At 42.4% G+C, this 20,350-nt stretch overlaps 1 protein-coding gene across 2 annotated transcripts in view; it reads right to left on the bottom strand.

The window, feature by feature from the left end:
- Nucleotides 1-2,275: 2,275 nt before the first annotated feature.
- TRIM67 (tripartite motif containing 67) overlaps nt 2,276-20,350 on the bottom strand; it is a 39,140-nt gene continuing 21,065 nt past the window's right edge. For both annotated transcript variants that reach the window (XM_015621940.3, XM_015621939.3), the window contains exons 6-10: nt 19,718-19,863; nt 16,745-16,883; nt 15,492-15,795; nt 9,226-9,388; nt 2,276-8,258 (exon numbers count right to left, since the gene is read on the bottom strand). In XM_015621940.3, the coding sequence (XP_015477426.1) occupies nt 8,193-8,258; nt 9,226-9,388; nt 15,492-15,795; nt 16,745-16,883; nt 19,718-19,863 (818 nt within the window). In that variant the 3' untranslated portion in view covers nt 2,276-8,192. The remainder of the gene's footprint in view (nt 8,259-9,225; nt 9,389-15,491; nt 15,796-16,744; nt 16,884-19,717; nt 19,864-20,350) is intronic.

The following is a 20,350-nucleotide window of genomic DNA, read 5'->3' on the forward strand; positions in this document are numbered from 1 at the left end:
GGGAAGGAAATGAACCCTTACTGCAGAAACCTGTTCTAGGTGTACTGGTACCCCTGTGGACTGGGAGCCTGAGGAAGGTGATCCCTGACCCCAAGGTCTGTGCCAGCTTGCAGCAGGTAAATAGAGCAGCACATCAGAGGCTGCCCCCCTCCCAGGATGGGGAAGTGTTCGGGGATAGGGAGAGCCACACTGTAGATAGGGATGCTTTCTGGCACGCTGCTTCCCCCACACCTTCCACCTTGCAGGTCCTGGAGAAGGGCTCTGCCAGCACAGAGTGGACCAAGAGGAGGGAGAGGGCTTGGAGGGATCAAATGCCAGATAAAAAGCAGAAGGGAGTGTTTCTAGAGCCATGTAGAAAGAGAAAAGGGGTGTGCAGAGTTTGGTTGCTAAATGCTGTTATCACACTTCATAATTGCATCACTTGATTTCTTCTTACTCAGTATTGGTTGCAAATTCAAACTGGAATTAAGATTCCTGTCTGGTTACAAACTTAATGACTTATTTGACATTAGAGAAATGTCAAATCACGATGGCGTGTAAAGGTGTAACCACTAAGAAGAATTTAGTACAGAGCATCAAGACTTGTTGAGGCAACAGATGGGCTTTGGATGTTGTAGGATAACCTGTATTTTGCAACTCCTGGTTAATCCTTGAGTTTAGTTTTTACTGCTCACTTCTTGATAAAGTTTTGTTCAGTTCACTCTGCATATAGTATGAGACTTTATGTTCTCCATCAGCTTCAGTAAGTTAAAATGTTCACTTTCCACTTCCACAGCTCCCAAAAGCTTTTTGGGAGTGAAACTTGGTCAGAATGGAGTGTAATTTTTGCAGTCGAGCTTGTAAGATCTATAAAAAGTTGGAAAAAATGAGTTCTTAAACTAAAATGTTGAAAATCGAAATGTCAGGTTGACAGTGGAACGTGAAAGTTTTTGGGGGACGGAAATGAAAAGTTTATTCCAAGTTTTGCATTTTCACACTTGTTTAATGTGTGTATGATCTATGTAAGGCTTCTGTTACGTGGAGATTTTTCATATTATATCTCCAAGGTGTTTTGAGCTGGGCATGCTACATTCTTTTGGAATGCTGTGCTCAGGTGCACATGGTACTTTCAGTCCTGTTTTGTTCCTAGATGCATCAACAACACTGGCAAACGAGACTGTTGAGAACCTGTTGCACCTACTGTTTTTTCAGGCTGGTGTGTGTTGGTGACGGAGAGTATGCAAGTATACCAACAGCAAACTGTGTTGGTTTTGGAGCATGTGCTGATACATGAAAGCCAGTATTAACTGAAAAACATTGATTATGTAAAGAGGAGAGCAGGGCACATCTTATTTTCCCTCTGCAGCTGCATAGAGGAATGAGGTATGAAGGAAGAACTCAAGGATTTCTCCTTATCTGCTCTCTTTCTCACGCCTTTTCCTACCGTTATCTTTATTCCCTGTTTCCCTATGTGTTAAACCACATGAGATTATCTTTTTTTCCCAGTCAAACCCTTTACCTTGAAGGAGTTGATGACAAGTTGTGTTTTTTGCAGGAGGAAAAAAGAAAGGCTGTGATTAATGGTGTCTCCACACTGTTGTCTGTACTTTCTCCTGACTGTGTTGGCTGGGTTCCTGTTTCTTAGCCTGGCGCTGCTGTCGCTGTGTCAGAATGCTTTGTTCTGCCTTACTGACAGACACGTGTGAAGGTTGTGTAGCTCTGTGGGTACCTCTCTGCAGGGGCTGGGTGTGCTGCCTCTGAAACACTGTTGAGTCCCTCTGCTCCCATCTGCTTGAGAGGGGTGTGCAGCTCCAAGGCTATCGGTCATTTCGAGCCATCTCACAAAGTCTGTGTCTTCCCTGCCCTGACAAGCTTTCTCTGCCCAGTCTTTTACCCAAGGGGCTTTCCAATGAGAACCTACTGGTGCTATGGTTCTTTCCAGCCTCTGCTTATTCCAGTCTTAGAAACTTCTGGAGACTGGGTGATTTCCCAAAGTGTCTAAGGTGTATCCCAGGTGTTCTATAACCAAACATGAGCCAGAGCTAGTGGAGTGGTGCTGAGAAAGAGAGATGTCACTGAATCAAGCTAGGTCTGAATTTGAGGCACAGATGGTTGCTCTGAGGAGGGACACTCTTGGCTTTCTCCATTTACTGGATTATTCTTGACTGTGGTAAGAAAGCAGTATTAACAATAGGAGATAGGCATGCAAACTGTATGAATGCCTCATCAACGTAATGGCATAATATTTTGTAATCATATTTTGTAATAATAAATAGGGCACTGATGCTGGATTTGTTGGCAATGTTATAAGAATTTATTTAGAAACTGTAAAACAGCATAAACTTATATGTCAGGTTTTCAAAAAGGGTAATAATAGTAATAATACACAAAGTTTTAGTTGGACCAAAAGACAAAAAGCAGTTTGTTTCTAATTCAAAAAATACAAACGTTTGCTACAGGTACAAAATTATAAAAAGTTTGTATTTTCCTCTTGATCTGGTGACAGACACATATAGCAGAGATGTATATTTCACCAGCTCGAAATTCATATAAGCTATGGGAAATGACAGTAAAGAAAAAAAATGTTGTAGTTAAGAAAACATAGAAACAACTTCTTGTCTTTCATTTAACTGGAATGGAATACCATTTTCTTATTCCTTTGCAGTTTTTTTAGTTGCCAACATTTAAATTAGTGTTACTCATGCTTCATATAACAATCAGAAATAACAGCAGGTTTACCTCATGCATTTATTTTTAATATTCATCACATAATGTCTTCTCACCATGCTACCTAGGAAGGTTAGTGTTTTTATTGACAACATTTAAGGGAGGTGGAGGATAAAGGAATGCAATCAGGATCCAGGAATATTTCTATCTACTGCTTCACAAGAAAATGTTAGAAATGCTCCAATTAGCATAAAAAATAATTTTTTAATTAATTCTGCTTGGAACTGTTTGCAATAACAAATGTAACAAAAAGGTTGTTTAACAGAAGGGGAAAATGCTGCTGAGTGCCTCTGTCAGTGAAACACACATCTGTCTCCTGTATTGTGCAAAGATGCAGGAGCCCCACACATCTAGTCTCTGAGGTTTGCATATGGGCTTCTGCACCTGAGAAGACCAAGTGTGTTCTATTAATGATGGATTTGTGCTTCAGGCTGCTGCTCCAGCTTGCTGTGTGTGCAGTAGAGCTGGGCAGAGGAACCACCAGAAATGTTGTCAGTAAAAACTAGAAGCAGCTCACTCTTTTTTCTTAAAAAAAAAAAAAAAAAAAAATTAAAATAAAAGGACTCTCTATCTTTGCCTGGTAATTTTCAGTGAGAAGTTCCCTTTACATGTGCAATGTGGTTGATCTGTAACTGCAATATCCCTTCCAAAGTTGATCTAGCCAAGATGCTTGGTGTTTTCATATTATCTTGCCTGGTTCAAAATTGAATTCTTGGTTTTGCTATTCAAGCAGAATGCTGCAAAGCTGGTAAGGCCTGAGATAAGGTCTTAACAACTCTCCTTCTTCATCTTTCTGTTTGTGACCAAAGGATGTACTAGATGGCACCAGAAAGCTGCTGTTCCCAGGTTGTTTTGCCCCTTCTCACAGGGACAGGTGATCTGAATTGTGGTCCAGAAATGCACTACCTCTTGTTGGCAGTTGCAAACACAGTGTTTTTCATACGATGGTGATGGCAGCTTAGCCTTAATCTCATCTCCCTTACTTTAAGTCATATTATCATGTAAGAAAGAAAAAAAAAAAAAAAAAGCAAAGCTGCATCTCACATTTCTTCCTGCTCTAGAACAACTGGGAAACCAGAGTATGGGGTGTTCTCTGCCATCTTTACTAACTATGCTGCTTTGAGGAAAAAAAGTGAAATAAAAAACAACTTGCACAGCACTACCACAGAACTCTATCACCAGCCAAGAACAAACTACAGCAATACACTATCATGGCATTATTTACAACATGATGGAATGTTATGCATATAATAAATTACATTTAATACTTTTAAACTCTGATAAATGTAAGCTCATGCTTATTTATTTTGTTCAGTCCAATATATTTTCCTCTATGTATTTTAAGTGCATAGGCAAGTATGGGAGGTGACAGTGCTGTTTGCCTATCTTTTCTATGTTTTTAGAAGCCTAATTGCTTTCCAAATTTGTAACGCATCACAGTATGCTACTGTCCTCACTGAGATTTATTTTATAGCACATACCTTTCCACAGCAGAAGGAGCAAGGGATTGTCAGCTACATGTGTGCTTATATTGACATTAAGTCATACTAAGACATCTTGTGAGCTCTTTTCAAATTGATGAGGGAAAAGAAGGAAGTGGAATTTGTATAGCATTGCATGTCTTGGGAAGTCTGACAGTGCTCCTGAACTTAATGGAAATTGCAGAGGCAAGAGGCAGGAGGAAGGTTTACAGAAGGTAAAGGCTGGGGCTCCCAGGGGAGGTGAAAACAGAGCCTTTTGTTGCTCTGCAGGACAGAAAGTTCAGCTGCTGTATTTATTTTGCAGCTGTTCAGAGGTTCCATACTGGTGTGTGCAGAAGTCAAGCTTTGTTTTGTTAATAAGGGGAGGGCTATTTGTGTTTTGGTGGTTTTATTTAAACATCAAGTCAATTTATGGCTACCTTGTGTGGGCTCTGTATCATAGTGGATTGGATTTATCCCAGGGCAAAGGCTTTGCTCTCCTGCTTCTTGTAAGAAGCAACCTGGCCTCTAGGAGCTGAAGAGTCCCATGACAGGCAGCTTTGTGTGGGCCCAGGTGCCAGAGGAGCTTGGAGCCCCAGAGAGCTGCAGAGGAGATCTCAGAGAGATCAAAGGGAAGAAGAGCACTCAAAGTGGTCCCCTTGGGTATCTATGCTGCTCTTGTGCTCTCTGGGTTCTCCCTGGACACTCAGCAACACAGTTTCTGTGGCGACTAAAGGCTGGCTCCCTCCTAAAGAAAGGATTTGGAGGAAACAAAAACTGGCATGAGGGACACTATAGATAAAGAATGTGCAAACTGCTGGGTTTATAATGAGATGGACCTTCAGGAATTTGCCTGCAGAGAAGGAAACTACCTCCAGCCAGAGCAGAGGCAGGATGGGAGTGCCCCACCTTTCCCCACCTAATGCTGTTCTGCAAAGGGAAAATTCTGCCCTGCTTTGTGTTCAGATGGCCCCTGCATGTTCTGCATAAATATTCATGTGTGGAGTTGTTATCTTCCTAGAGTAATTTTAATTACTTGAGCGTTATTTCTGTTAATCGAGCTATGAAAATGTATCCAGCTGAAGTCACTAGAGTGCACTATATGAGGATAACTGTTTTATTGCTACAGGCCATGCCAAATGTAAATCCTCGATTGTGTACACAACCAACACATGCAAACACTTTGTTTAGTTTTTGACCTAGGGTAAAGTAGCCTTACTAATGCAGGTAGCCTACTTCTAACTGTATTCCTTTTAACTTATTTGCATTTCTGCTAGGTTTAAAAGGACTATAATGGTAGCTACCCTACTTTTTTGAATGTTAGAGTGCATAGAGGGTAAAATCCGAGCTTCTCTACTCACTGTTCCTACCTACTGTCCACAAATTCATTAGAAATTAACAACATGTCACTCAGTGTGTTCTTCCCAAGTATAATACACCAGGAACCAACACCAAAGCAACTATGAAAACGAAAACTGAGTACTGCAAACACTTCTAAAACCCATTCAGAATTAATTTTAAACATCTGGCAATGGTTGAAGATTGGAAAGATGTAAATTCATTTGAGTTTCCTTTACAGAAGTTTGGGAGTAAAGACAAAGGTTCTGTCCCAAAACAAATGATGCCCTGTCTTTTATAATACAAGTGAAAGTGGAGTGCCTTCCATATTAAAATTATCACAGGATGTTTCCCAATATAAAAAACTATGTGCAATTTATGTACAATATTCCCATACACTACTCTGACTGGCAATACTCAAAGCCAATGCTATGATTGCAACTGTTAGGTTGATAGAAGAGCACACTCAAGAGGAAATTTGGGGTCTGGTAGCGTTCTAGCTGAGGTAGGTTAAAACAGACCTGCTAATTAACTTGCATGAGTTCGCATGGTATTGAATGAAACCGAAGGTTATAACACAGTTGGTCTCTGACAGTCTTTACAAAACCAAGATTAGCATAGCACAGTTATTCCATTGTCTACAAGTTTACTAATACAATCCATTCCAGACTTTAAAGGAAGTACTGTTGCTTCCTCACTTAAAAGCATATGTTATTTTTTTCCATCGTTGGTTTTATTTCCCGTTTCAGTCTTGACGTTGCTGAAGGAGCGCTGCTGTTCCACAGGAGAGGTGGGCTACGGGATGCTTGGTTGGTTACAGGCAGCAGGTTGGCAGACTGCTTTGTGTCTGTGCAATGGCCCAGTTCTGTTCTGGGCTGCCTTTCCCTTCCCACAAGGGCTGTGAGGTGGGATGACCCATGGGAGGATTCTGGCTGCTTTGCCACAGGGGAGCCCTGCCATCACTCAGCACTGCCTGAGTGATGTGCTCCAGACAGAGATCAGAAGTGGGCCTGCAGTAGGGTATCTGGGGGCTGGCAGGCTGCCTGAATGCAGGCCTGGGCTGTTTGTCCTGTGGCTGTGCTTTAATGCAAAGCAGTAAGCTGGATTTTGGTTAGAATATTTGTTTTCAGGTTTAATAATTACATGCCTGATAACAATATGTGTGTGCGTATATGTATGCTTGAAGAGGAAAACTTGTATAAGCAGCAGGATTTTAAAAAAGGAAATAGTAAGTACATTGATAGGATTTGAGAGGTTATGCTTTCCTTGTTTGATAGCACCACACTTCTATGGGGTTAGAGTGACAAGAGTCCAAGATGTCATGGGCTCACCAAGTCTGCTGCATCTCATCCTCACGCATTGCCACTATACACACACACGCCTGCACGTGTTAACTGGGTTCAGAGGAAGTGAAGCACACAGGCAAACCAATGTTTGCTTGTCTGACAACTGCATGCAGGTGACAGTGCCACGGCTGTGAGAAAAGATCACTGTCAGTCAGACTCCAGTTGTCACAGGCAGCATCTAAAATTGCTGCTCGTTTTCATGGGAGATGCCAGGCACAGGTTGAATCTTGCAAAAGATTTATGTCCCAATCCAAAAAAATTCTTAGGGACAGGTTCTGCTTTACTGCTATTAATCTCTCTCAAGTGTTTCATTAGGACCAAGACATTAATTAGCTCACAGTAATCTAATAGAAAATTAAGGCTTCAGATCTCAAAGCTACATTGGAACTACAGCTGCACAGGTTTTATCAGGATCAAGGCTGGAAAGCAGCATTTCTCAATGGGGGAGACTTTGCATGTGCCACATTTAAATAGATCTCTTATCACTTCAGTTCAAAGGAATCTCCCATGCACTGTATTTCAAGAGTTGTGCTGATAACCACAATCAGATCTTCTGTAAGTGTTTCCATAGTCACATCTAAATAACAAACACTAAAATGCATCAAGGATGTTTTTCTTTCGACTTTCTGTATCTGAATTCTGCATGTATCATGGAGTTAGCTAATGAGCCCAGCTATTTCATGGCAGCGTTTGGGAACCAATCTTGTTCTCATTGCAGATAATAAGTTCTGCCACTGAATTCTAAGGGGACATTATCCTATAGCTTACTGCAGCCTAGAGCCAGAAGGAATAATTCATGGTCATTTGAGCCCCTGAATGTAATTGACAACCAGGAATTCTTGAGCATATAACCTCTGCTTCAGCTGTCAAAACATATGCTTTCTTTATTTAAGGACTTCAGGTGGCAAGGGAATCCACTTCATACACTGGTAAACTGCTCCAACATCCATTGTCCTTCATCCTCACCCATTTTTTTCCAGCATCCCTAATATTTAAGCACAAATCCAGCCATGAGAGAGAAAATACACTCATTTAACCTTTTGTTCTACAGATGTGTTCGTGTGTGTGTGTGTGCACATGAGTGTACATAAGTATGCAACGCAGAGTAGATATGTTCAGGTACCCATCTGCAGTTGAGTGCCAGTCCAGTGGATGTGCTTGCTATGGCTGTTAAATTGAAAATGGAGTGGCCTAGCTCTAACCAGCCAATTATTCGGTGAGCAGCATGCTGCACAGTGTTTTAAGTCAGGGAAGAGGATGCTTTTTTACTGACTTACTGAAAAGTGCCAAAACACACTGAGAAAGCTTACAGAATCCAGCACAGTGTCAGACGGGGGCTTCATTAGTTGTTGGGCAACTTGGGCTGTTTTACAGATTGTGGCACCTCCAGTCCTGTGTGCAGGGTCACCTGCACAAAGAAGAAATTACATTAGATTCAAAACCGAGACATGCAAATGCAAAGAGCATTTGTGAAGCAAAGTGCAGGTAAATGACATGGAAAGGGCTGTGGGACCAGAGGTCTGAGTTTAAATCACGACTATCAGTGGAGATGGTATCTAGTCTTTGAAATAAACAAGTCTCCTTCCCCCTTCCCTCCTGAATACTTTGGGACCAAGAAGCCAGGCATCTGTATCTTTTCTCAAATCTAGCCACCAGTTGTAGTTGTACCAGCTGCTTGCTAGGTACAAGGTGGATGGGATCTCTGCAGGAGGGACCCCAAGTGCTTCGGGACAGAGGAGCCCATGTACATGATGAGTGCTCCACCCTGGCAGTCTTGGTCCTGCCTGACCTAAGCTGACCTCCTTCAGTCCTCAGGCTCCTGGGTATTTCTGCAGGCTCTCATACAACACTCAGTTTCTAGCCATAACAGTGGTCTTGAAGTAAGAAAGCATTATATTTGAAGACAGTTCCTCCAAGAGGAAAAACCTCCTGTACACAGAGCACAACAATGATGTGCTGACTGGGTCTTCTCTGTTGTGCTAATTCTCTGACCAGTGTTACCTTTGCTCTCCTTACCACTGTGCTGCGTCATTTGCCACTGTTAATTATCTCCAAACATTGAGATCTAAGGTAAATTAAGATGCTTTTTAGTCAAGCTGGCAGGGGAGAATTTTAGAGACACTGCTTTCCGAGTGGAGCATCACAGGAAAATCGGAGCAGGAATTAGTGCGTGCAGGTACTTTTACTTGTTTTACAGCATTACTCTTCACATTGGTCAGGCAAGGCAGAAGGTCAGATGTAGTCCAAAAAGTGTGAGTAGCCTAGATGTAAGCCTGAGAAGGAAAGAACCCCTATCTGTACTGACTACCTATAGATGATGCTATCAGCTCCTTTAGTTGGAAAGGGTAAGTGTGGCTGGACTGCAGAAGATTTACCTGGACGTTTCGATTGAGGCTCAGTGCAGGCATGAAGACGCCCTCGATGTTTTCAAACGCTGGAGGCCCCTGCTGCTGCCCATTTATGTAAAAGGTCAGGTTGTGCTTGTTCAGATCCAGGAGAACACCAACGGTGGCACCTTTAGAAACTCCTCCTTCAGTCCTAAGGTACAAAGGGCACATTGTTGGTGAAGGCAGAGGGCTACACGGTGCTGCTCTCTCTAGGACAAGCCAGCCTTACTAATCAAAGAGAGCGTGGAACAGCACAGGGAAATGATTATCCCTGAGGCATTTGGCAGTGACTGATCCATGCTTTTTCTGAAGCATGTGTACCACATCCATGGGAGTTTGAGGGGATCCTAAAGAGAAATTAGATCCACCTGTCCTGCAACTGCAATTTAAGAGGTGAAAATGGAGTCCAGAGGTAACAAGTCCCCTCAGCTAATGACAAATCGGGAAGTGAGCCAGTGAAGTCCTGGAGACACAGCACCTCTGGGTATCCCTGTTACAGTGAAGTGATGCACGGCAGGAAATTAAAAAACAGGAAGCTGTTTTGCTAGGTGTTCATTTCCAATCAATATGCCTGCTACCAGCTCGAGAGAGAGACTTCCAGTTCACCTACTCACCTTGGCATGCTCTAGGGGAACCCAGATTTCCAGAGCCCAGGCAGCCAGCACAGCTACAGCAGACAGTGTTTTTGGGGAGGAAGGGAAGTTGGGACTGATTAGGTCTAGGTGTAGCTTCTGATTGACAAGGTGCTCAGCTATAGGACTGGGAGCTGCCTCGATGTGCAGGCACAGTTATTAATACCAGTGATAATTGGTTGTGTCAGGAGCAGCTGCTGAGAGCTACTGTAGTGTCAGAGCTTGCCAGGACAGACTCAGCCAGCCATTACACGCTTGAGTGGTTTGACATTAATGCACTTTGACTCGGGGGTTAGTCAAACTCAGTATTACTTTAAAGAACACTGAGCAAAAATATCCACTAGATATGCAGATTAGCCACAGGCACTGCTATTCTGCTGATATCATGGGGCTCTGCGATGGATTTACAGCCTGACACAATTTGGTTGGGGTAAGTCAGATTTCAAATAATTTGCAGCAGGAAAGGAAGCAGCTGTCTTTTGTCCTATGCACTCGCCTCAGGCACACGACATTCACAAGATTAATGGTATTTTATCATAAAATTTGTCACAATAGGTAGGCAAAATATTTAAAAAAAAAATAAGAGGGGGGTTGGAATATGATTAGGAAGAATATAGTGCAGTGTAAGAAATTTTCCTCTTGTCCACTAGGTGTCACAAACTGTTTTCATTTAAACTAAATGTAGCACGTGGCACTTCATCTGAAGCCGGATTATAGAAAACTGTTCTGACTTCTCCATTTAAAGCTCTTCAGACAATAATATTATAGCTAAGAATCATGGATTGACTCTAAGAGGTGTAAGATGTGAAAATTCACTGTTCTCAGATTTCTTTGATTTGATTTCTGGTCCTATAAGCATTAATAGGTTTCTCTCTAAGCTCTTCTCCAAACCACAAAATAAACTATTTTCCATCAAAATTTAAGGTGCTTACCCACCCTGAGTATCTCACTATATAGGCTGTTTTTATTGAAATCACTTAGTCATAGAACTCACTGTGAGATTGTAGGAAGCAACAGTACTATGATTTAGAGCTATTTACAAGTAGATTATTTTCTCTCTGTTTAGGAATAACTTTGATTTTAGGACACCACATTTTAGATCCTGCTTTAAATGGATTTTATTGCATTCTTTTAAATGACATTGATTCTCTTAGGGAAACAGAAACAGCAACTTTGCATTTTTGAGATTAAGATGTTCTTTCCTATATGACAAGCTAATTTGTTACTTGTGGGCTAATTAGCTGTGTGCTGCACAGTGACATTGAGTGACTCCTCTGCAGCCCCTGGGGACAGCCCCACTGAAGAGGAGACAGATTCTGCCTGCAGATCCAGCCAGGCAAGGGCAAGACCCAGCTGAGGCCCCTACATGAGCCACAGGGGTGTGGGGGCAGAGCAGAAGGATGGGGACCTTCTCCCTTTATTCCTGCCCTAAGTCCTGCAGAATTCAGCAGGTAGATTTCCCCATTCCCACCCAGCCATCTCCCCACGGTGAGAAACTGGCTCTGGCAGGATTAAGGGAGAACAGAAGTAGGCAGGAGGTCTTCACCACACTGCTGCAAGGGAGGCTGGACTTCTTCTGGGGCTGAACAGCTGCTCTCATCTCAGTATCCCTCATGGGGTACTCAGTATCCCATGCCTTCCTTGGGAATAATACTTTGAGGACTCCAGCACTCTTTGGACTATTTTCCTGGTTGCTTTCTCTAGGAGGAGAGTTTGGAGAGTCTGTTTTATGAGAAAACTTATGCAATACATTTCCTCACTCTTATGTACACCATTTAGACAGCATTACAGGATAATTTTTCTAATAAATGCTTTTGTTGTGGTGAAAGAAACCAAATAGCCCAAGAGACTCAAGCTGATGTTGCTCCCTCCTGGAACACTTCTGTGGCACCATGTAAAAAACCTGCTCCTTTACTGTAATCCATTTTTAAGCTACTTAATGACACTTATATCACACAACCCCAGTAACCTTTCACTTAAAAGGAAAATACAAGTTTTTGTTGCAATGCTCCTTTAATATATACTTAGTATTTATTAAAGGACAATCCAATTCTGGAGATAGGCAACACTGTTTCATTTTTTTCGAGTAAATCCCATTTGTCCTGCACATTTTGATTTCTGTGCCCAGCAGTGAGTCCCGAGTGCAGAATTGCTGTGCAGAAGCCTGGAAGGTCAGAGTACAGAAAAGGGAATTTGGCTACCATGGAAAATGCCATTGCCTGTGGCACTAGAGGCTGTTATTCCAAGATGCTTTCAGTAACAGCTTGGACAATGTGCAGAATACGATTGCATGAACTGGCTTGAGGAATTAAGAAGAGTAGTTTCACTATTATTTAAAAATAAATCTTAACAATTTATGAACAATTTAATAAACTGAATAATTAGTTCAACTCTCCAATAACAATTAAGTGCTAACTTTACAGCATCTTAACAACTTTATGACATCTATTGACAATAATAGCATTTTTTTTTCATTTGTAGCATTTTTCTGTGATGAAAAAACCTTCGTTGAGATCTCTGAAGTCAATGAAGAGACTCTTCTGATTGCAAGGGACTTTTAAGACTAAAATGCAAGTACTCTAGATTTTGACTTTCTGTTGTTTCTCAGTATAAAGCATTTCAGTGTGATTTACATCTCCTTCTTTCCATAAACATGTAGTGGCTGGAGTATTGCCTGTAGCACCTGGTAGCCCTGCTCTTGGGAACTTTGCCAAAGAACAGATCTATTGCATTGAATGTCAGTGCCTCTGGTTAATGGGCACACAACACCTCTCAGAAGAGTTTGGATTGGAGGGGACCTTTATAGGTCATCTAGTCCAACCCCCCTGCAAAGAGCAGGGACATCTTCAACTAGGTCAAGCTGCTCAAAAGCCCAACCAGTCTGACCTTGAATGGTTGTAGGGATGGGGCACCCACCACCTCTCTGAGCAACCAGTTTCAGTGGATGTGACTATCCAACCAATTCCTTATCCATTGGACAGTCCATCCACCAAACCCCTATGTCTCCAATTTGGAGAGAAGGATTTTGTGGGGGGACCATATCAAGGCCCTTACAGAAGTGCAGATGGATGTTGCCCATAGCCCTTCCCCTGTCCACTGCTGTAGTCACTCCAACATAGAAGGCCATGAGGTTGGTAAGGCAGGATTTGCCCTTGGCAAAGCCAAGCTCACTGTCTTGAATTACTTCCCTGTCCTCCATGTGCCTTAGCATAGCTTCTGGAAGGATCTGTTCCATGATTTTCCCAGGCTCAGATTTCTGGACCCAAACCTATATCTCTGCCCTAAAGTATTTTCTTAAGCCAGTTTTCCTCAGCCTGTTCTCAAAAGGATCCCTCTATTTCTGGATGCATTAGAGTCTTCTGTTCATGCCTCTTCCAGCATTACAGAAGTCATGCTAGACCCAATTTTGCATGCTGTGATTGAAAGGAGAAGAAAAGTCCTCTAAATGTGACAGGTCACATAAATTAGTCTTTCAAACTCTGCTTCAGGTAATCCTTAAAACTAGTAATTTATTAATTACCCTAATTTATTATCATGAAGATTAGGAAGTAAGAAACTATTACTGAGGTGTAACTTCCATCACAACATCATCCCAGAGGCTGAAAGTTGGCAAGGAATTCGCTTTAGATAGTAATACTGTGCTGTCATGTACTCGTGTCCAGTGGGGAAAAATAAATAGGCAGAAATAACTGTTTCCACAAGACTATTACAGCTAATGAGTTAAAAAACTGACCTAGTTGACTGTCACAGTTAAAAATATAATGCCTAGACCTAATTTCATTGAAGCGCATGTGATTTCATAAGACTACATGCCCTTTGTGAGTGTACTTCCCTTGAACAGATATTCCATGGGTCTATCCATGCCTTGCACATGCCTTTGTGCTTTATCAGGTAAAAACTGGGAAACTATCATCAACAGAAAGCACTTTGTTCTCCTGAATAAGCAGGATGATTGGAAATCCTAAGTGTTTCCATTGTTTGTGCTTCCCAGAAAAAAGCTTTTGCTTAGCTTGTGTGTTGCTAGCCGGGAGGAGCATGCTGAGGACCAAATCCATAAAATAGGTTTCTGGGACAGTGGTGCACAGAATGGTTGCCAGCTTTTTTCCAGAAAACATAAGCTGTTCCACAGAGCATTAAAATTAATACAGCTTAACATTACTTCCGCCCTGAATCGAATCAAGATGTTAAAGGGACAGAGAACTTTTGGTATATTTATTATACTGGTGTTATTTTACTCTACATTGTCTTAGGACATGATCTAAGGTCTTTGGGCCCATGGAAGACAATCCAAGCAAACTTCAGATAGCATTTGATCCAGCTACAGGGTTCTTCCAGCTGTCTGTAATGAAATGAAAAATCAAACGATGTTTCAAACAAAAATTCTCAGCAATTGCAGTGCACTTCCTTAAAGCACAGGTATGCTGTAGAGTATAAATGACTGTTTAATGGGAGACATTACCATCAACCTTAGGATACAGTGCATGTTGACATGACCTTATCTCTTTAAGGAGACACCTGCATTTCAGTGTTTCAAAAATCACTGCAGAACTTTGTTTTAATCGTTTGGTGTAACAGAAAAAAACACCTGAGACATTGAGAGTGGAAGACCAGCTGAGACAGTCAGTAGAAAATTAAACAAACGTCGACTCCAGCTCTGCTGCAGACCTGCAAAATATCCTTACTCAGTCACTTCACCCATACATCAATCCCCTGTTTTGATAGAATAGGTGTATGAATATACCATTTTCCAAAATAAGCAAGGGACTTAGGATCCTCTTCAGAGGAGATCTGAGCTGACCTTCAGCTAAGGCTGACCCTCTCATGGGACACAGAAAGAGAGCAGTGCAGTTCTGCTCTGATACCTTCAAGCAAAGTCATCCATGTGTCCCCTGCACAGTCTGGCATCACTTCAATGAAACAGAAGCCAGCAGTAGGCAGAGGTAACGATCCTGAGCACCGAAAGTCATGCAATCGTGTCAGCACACCACAGGATCTGTGCTGACAGTTGTTCTCTCTGTGTGATCCATCCCTGGAGGTACCTGCAGCTACAACATGTCTAAGTTGGTTGTACTAGTTGAGGTGCATTTCAAAGCTCTTCGGTACAATGGCTCAGTAGAATGAAAGCTGTCGCTTAGCTCTCACTGCCAAACAGTTCCTTGTGTCCAGAACTGCCTCCCTGTGACCTACAGCAAAACCCTTAATGGCTTTCAGAACTGGAAACAAACACCTGCAGCATAATTATTGTAAATTCTGCAGCCAAGATTCCTCCTTATGAAGAGAATCAAGCACCTTTCTCCCTCCAGCAACCAGAGAAGTCCAGAATCCCACTGTGCTGTGCCCCTGTCTACTGATGTGCGTGGGACATGCAGTAATGGGTTTAAATCACAGCAGGGAGGATTTAGGCAAGTTCTCAAGAAAAAACTGGTAACAGTGGTAACAGTGAGGATAACAAACACCAACACAGACTTCTGAGGTCCAATCACTGCCAACAGTGATTTTTAAGAAGCAATAAATAAGCACATTTAGCCAGGAGCTGGACTAGATGACTTACTGAGACACCTGCCTCTGAGGCAGGGCAGGAAAAAATGTCTGTGAGAAGAGAAGCCCCCAGGCGGCACTCACCGATTGGTGTGGGAATTGCAGTGCATGAACCAGCTGCGGTTGTTGTCCACATACATGGCCCAGGCCTTGTCATCCTTGCCCAGCATCATGTCCTTGACCACGTTAATCCTGGCAATGCCGAAGGCTGGGTCGGGGTGGTTGTCGTAGCGGTCCACGTGCAGCTCCCAGTAATGCACGCCCTTGGAGAAGGCTGCGGTGCCCAGAACCACGCGGTCATCGTAGCTGTTGCAGGTGGCAGTCTGGTTGTCATTGGACAGCACTATGTCTCTGTGAGCTGAGGAGGGGTCAAAGGTGAACCACGCCACTGTGGGAGGGGAAAAGGAAAGGCAGGATTATATCAGGAGGGGCTGTGTCCAAGTGTTGTCTGCTTTATTTCACTAAGAAGGATAGAATTCTGCCTTTGTAAAAACCCCACTGCACTCTGAGGTAATAAAGAGCATCTTTCCTTGTTACTGAAGGCAGATACACAAGATTAATCTGAGCTGGTACCCTGCTGTTCCTCAGCTCAGAAGTGCTTTATATTATTTGTGCTTGCTCCCCTGAAATTTAGCTGCTAAGGGTGGTGACATTCTGTCCTCATACAGTAACAAGAAAGTCACTGGGGAGACAAAGGGTTCTCCATGACATGGAAACTGCTCATGTAGGTGAATTGGTTCAGGATCACCTTTAGCAGAAATGGAGACTGGCTGTCCATGCTGGTTAGAATTGACTTCATTAGTTTATCAAAGTGAAGGTTTTTTTAAAAAAAAGGGGGAAAAAGTCCCAAAAGCTCTTAAAGTATAAATATTTTATACTGGCCTATTTTGGCAACACAGCATGAAAGTGATAATAGCATGCACTTCTCGATTCATTACAATATCATTAATGAAGATGAATTTCCTGTAATGCCTGTATGGATGTCAAGTATAATTACAGAGGAACAAGCATGAATTCCCATCTCTGTATTATCAAACCTTGCAGGGAAATTGAAGCAGTAGCGAAGAAAAAGGCAAATCCCAAAGATATATGGAGAAAGGGAGTGGAACAAAAAACATCCCATGAGTTGCATAACTGCTTGTGTACACTAAAGAAAGTATCTTAGTTGACCTAAACTTTTACAGCCAACTAAAATCACACAACTTGAAGCCTGAAGTGCTTCTGATAATGGAAAATGCCAGTAGGTGTCAAATGCATCGATGGGTGTAAAGGGATGGAAGTGTCCTGCCACTGAGACCTGCAGCTTTTCATTTAGAAAGTGGCAACCCCCAGCTCACCATCTGAGGTCTGTAAAATGACCGTCTTGCTGTAAGGACCAACGCCCGAGGAGTTGAAAGCTTTGACCCTGGCATTGTACGTGCTGTTGAAATGAAGGCCGTCGATGGTGCAGAGAGTCTCCTTGCCAACATATACTTCCTAAACATTCCAAAAAAAAACCAAAACAAGAGACAGAGAATGAGGGACGTAGTTTAACATGATTAAGACTTCTGAATATAAGCCAACAGCAAACTCTTTGTTTCTCAGGATGTATGAGATGTTATGATACAGACAGCCACAGCATAGGAGACATCAAGGATGGCTAGCACTGCACAAACTAAGGTGAAGATGAAACTGGAAGGGCAAAGCAATAAAGGGCAACACAAAAAGGTCTTCATGTTCCTCCTATCCTAAATATCTACTCCAAACCACTATTTTGGAGAGTAGTCCCAGTATCTGACACACTGTGGCTGCTATTTTATGTAAGACAGAAAATGGGGGCACATAAGAATAAAAAGAAAGCAAAAAAAAAAAAAGCAGTTTTGTTCTTTTGGTACCATTATCTCATGACTAGATTAAAATATAATTTTGAAACCTGAAAACACAGGTTCAGAAGAAAATTATCTCCTAAAAATTAGGATTACATGCATCACATGATGAAACAGTAATTAGACAACAGAGACATCAAAAAAGTCTTCAAATATTTATCACACAGCAAGTACTTCCCTAATGTGAAATATTTCAGGAGGAGGAACATCTAGGCAGACCAATGAAGAGGATCAGATTATGCAGGCTACGATGACCTGAAAGAAACCTAGAAAATCCTGTCTTGGCAGCAGGTTGAAAGATAATTCCTTTCCACCTCTGATTTCCTTGATTCTGTGAAATCTGTAGGTTTATGGTAGCAAAGGCACCAAAGTACTTACACCTGTCACTAAGCAAACCACTCAGATCCCAGTTCAGTTAAGACTTAAGTAATGCCTAGGAATAGTTCTGATGATTAAGGCTCTTTCATATAAACCCAAAAGGATGTGATAAATAAGAAAGGAATTGCTTAAGTATACAGAAGGACATGTGTTTATCTTCCTTGCTACTATGGTGGCTGCTACAAACAACAAAATCTCTTGCATCCTGAGTTAGCTGATGATTGTTCATGGAGACAAAGAAGAGTTTTAATAGAATAACTTAGTTTACCTCTATGTCATAAGATATGCTGACTGTGAAAAAAAATTGTATTTGTTGAACAACTCTCACATTTTCTAATCCACTTCATTTTTACCAATGTTCAGTGCTTTGGTTTATGCAGGTTGATGCTCTCTGCTTCAACAAAGATGTTCTTTAAATACACCCATCAAATACTGATAAAATGCAGCAACATTTTTTCTTTCAGATACAGAATTCTCCATTTAAAAGGTCAGAAAACCCTTACAGAAATGGCATTGCTGAGAAGCCTGCCTTTTATCTTTTAATGGGTAAAACTGAGGATGTTTCTACCACAGCAAGCAGACCATTCCCCTTAGAAGTTATCACCTTACATTTTTAAGGATTGAGATGATTTTGTATCTTTTTCAATCCTAAATCTTAACATGGCACTGCTGGCAGTCCTAAAACCTTTGGCAGTAACAAAACTCACCCACACAAATGAGCTTGGATACGCACCAGCCTGAAATCTTGTTATTCACAAGACATGAATACTGCTTTAAAAGGTTTATCCTGGATAAACTGGATAAAAGATACTGGAATTCTAACACCTTATTCTAACTCTTCATTCATCACACACTGATAACCCTCTTACCTATTAACATTGACTATATTGGCAGCTCGTGGCAGCCATTCACAGAAGTACCTTTTCACACTTTCAGTAGTGGAAACCAGGCTCTTCAATTCCCTGTGAAATGTTACTTGGACCAAGGAACTTGGGAGACCTTCCAAAACCACAATGCCCTCTTCAAAATGGCCTGCCAGTAGTGCTGCCTCTTCTAACGAGGGGTGTCCCAATCAGGTACCTTTGCTGGCTGTGGGTGCAGTGGTTTGGCAGTTCCTTAGGTGGATCCATGCCAGGACATTTTCAGCTTGAGAAATCTTTAGGTTTCCAGGGAGGAACCAGTTTGCAGCTCCTGAAGAAATGTCATCACACGTTCTTGGCAAAATTCCCCGTTTGTGAAGAGAGCAGCTGTACTCCACAATGATCTCCAGATGCTTTTGAGGCACCAGCCCCTAGGGAAAGCACTGGGCCAGCCTGGTCCTGAGCAACAGGAGCATGAGGCTGCCTGAGGCAGGAGGGCCACAGCTTCTAGGAGGACATGGCTGGAAGAAAGCTGATTGAATTGCTTCTCTAGTTTCTTAATCAGGATGCATCAAAAAAGCATGGGAGCCCATCAGCACCCTGCACCTGCAACCAGGAGCATCATGTTGTGGCATCACCCAGAGGATTTGGAAGGACAGCACTTGGGAAACCTTTCCATATTTATCAATTCCATCACGGTGTGAGAGTGGAAAAAGCTTCCACCAGCCTGGTCTCATCCACTCCCAGTGGAAAGATTTAGAAATCCTGTATTTTTATGCAGGATCATATTTTCACTCAGAAAATTAAGAAAGACTTAGTTGCATTTCTGGACCAAGAATGTCAGCTCTTGAAACAGGGTGTTTTGGACAGATGAGAGTAGAGCTTCAAAGAAATTTGTGGTTTGAGCAATGAACACTTCCAGCTCCTGCAGGCTCATATGGGATTTTCTACTCTGGAACACACTGGGGATATCTCAAGGTTCTTTTGCAAGAGCCCTGAGAATAACCTCAAACTTCCTACCTAAGCCAGTGGTCCTTCTATTAAGCAGCATCTGCACTGCCTTCTCCACCAACACTATGGAATTAGGGATGTTTTGACAACCCACATCTTCCCTACCCCTCTCCCCACCCTTGGACAGAAACAAATCTGTATCTGGAGGAAACTCACATACAAAGAAACACAAATAAATGCTGAATGAAATTCTCACTCGGAATTGGCCACCATCTCCATCATCAAGTTCCAAGATGTAACCCTCCACTGGGTTGTGGCTCAAAGGTGGCATCCTCCAGGCCAATGTCACACTGTTGTTCCTGGTGCAACACTTCTCCAGCTGCAGTAATGGGACAGGTGGCACTGAAATAGGAACTGGGTACAGGTTAGTGTAACTCTGCCCTACCCCATTAGTCTGTGCCCTGAGCAATAGGGCAACTGCTCACCTCCTTCCCCTTGCAGGGCAGCCAGGGTTTGCTAGGAAGAGAGTCCACTCTCTTCCTCAAAAAAAAAAAAGGCAGTAAACTTACACAAAAAAAATGTTGTTACCCAGTCAGACAAATCATTTCACTGAAATTTGTAAACAGAAACATATCAGGACTTGATTGTCGTGTGTCATAAGAACTATAGTCTGGGGAATCCATGTGTGGTTTCCTTCCAAGGAGTCACTGTCTGGAAGAATTCTTTTTCACACCACAGCACCCACTGTCCCCAAAAGGAGGGGCAGAGGGTGTCTCAGGCCATAGGGTGGCATGGCAGACTCACTGCTTCCAGGGAGCCCAGTGCACTAGCAAAGAATTGTGTTGTTAACAAGCAGAGCAGCCACTCCTCCCAGCACAGCTGAGAGACA

Source organism: Parus major, chromosome 3, assembly GCF_001522545.3.
Source record: "Parus major isolate Abel chromosome 3, Parus_major1.1, whole genome shotgun sequence".
Lineage (NCBI taxonomy): Eukaryota > Metazoa > Chordata > Aves > Passeriformes > Paridae > Parus > Parus major.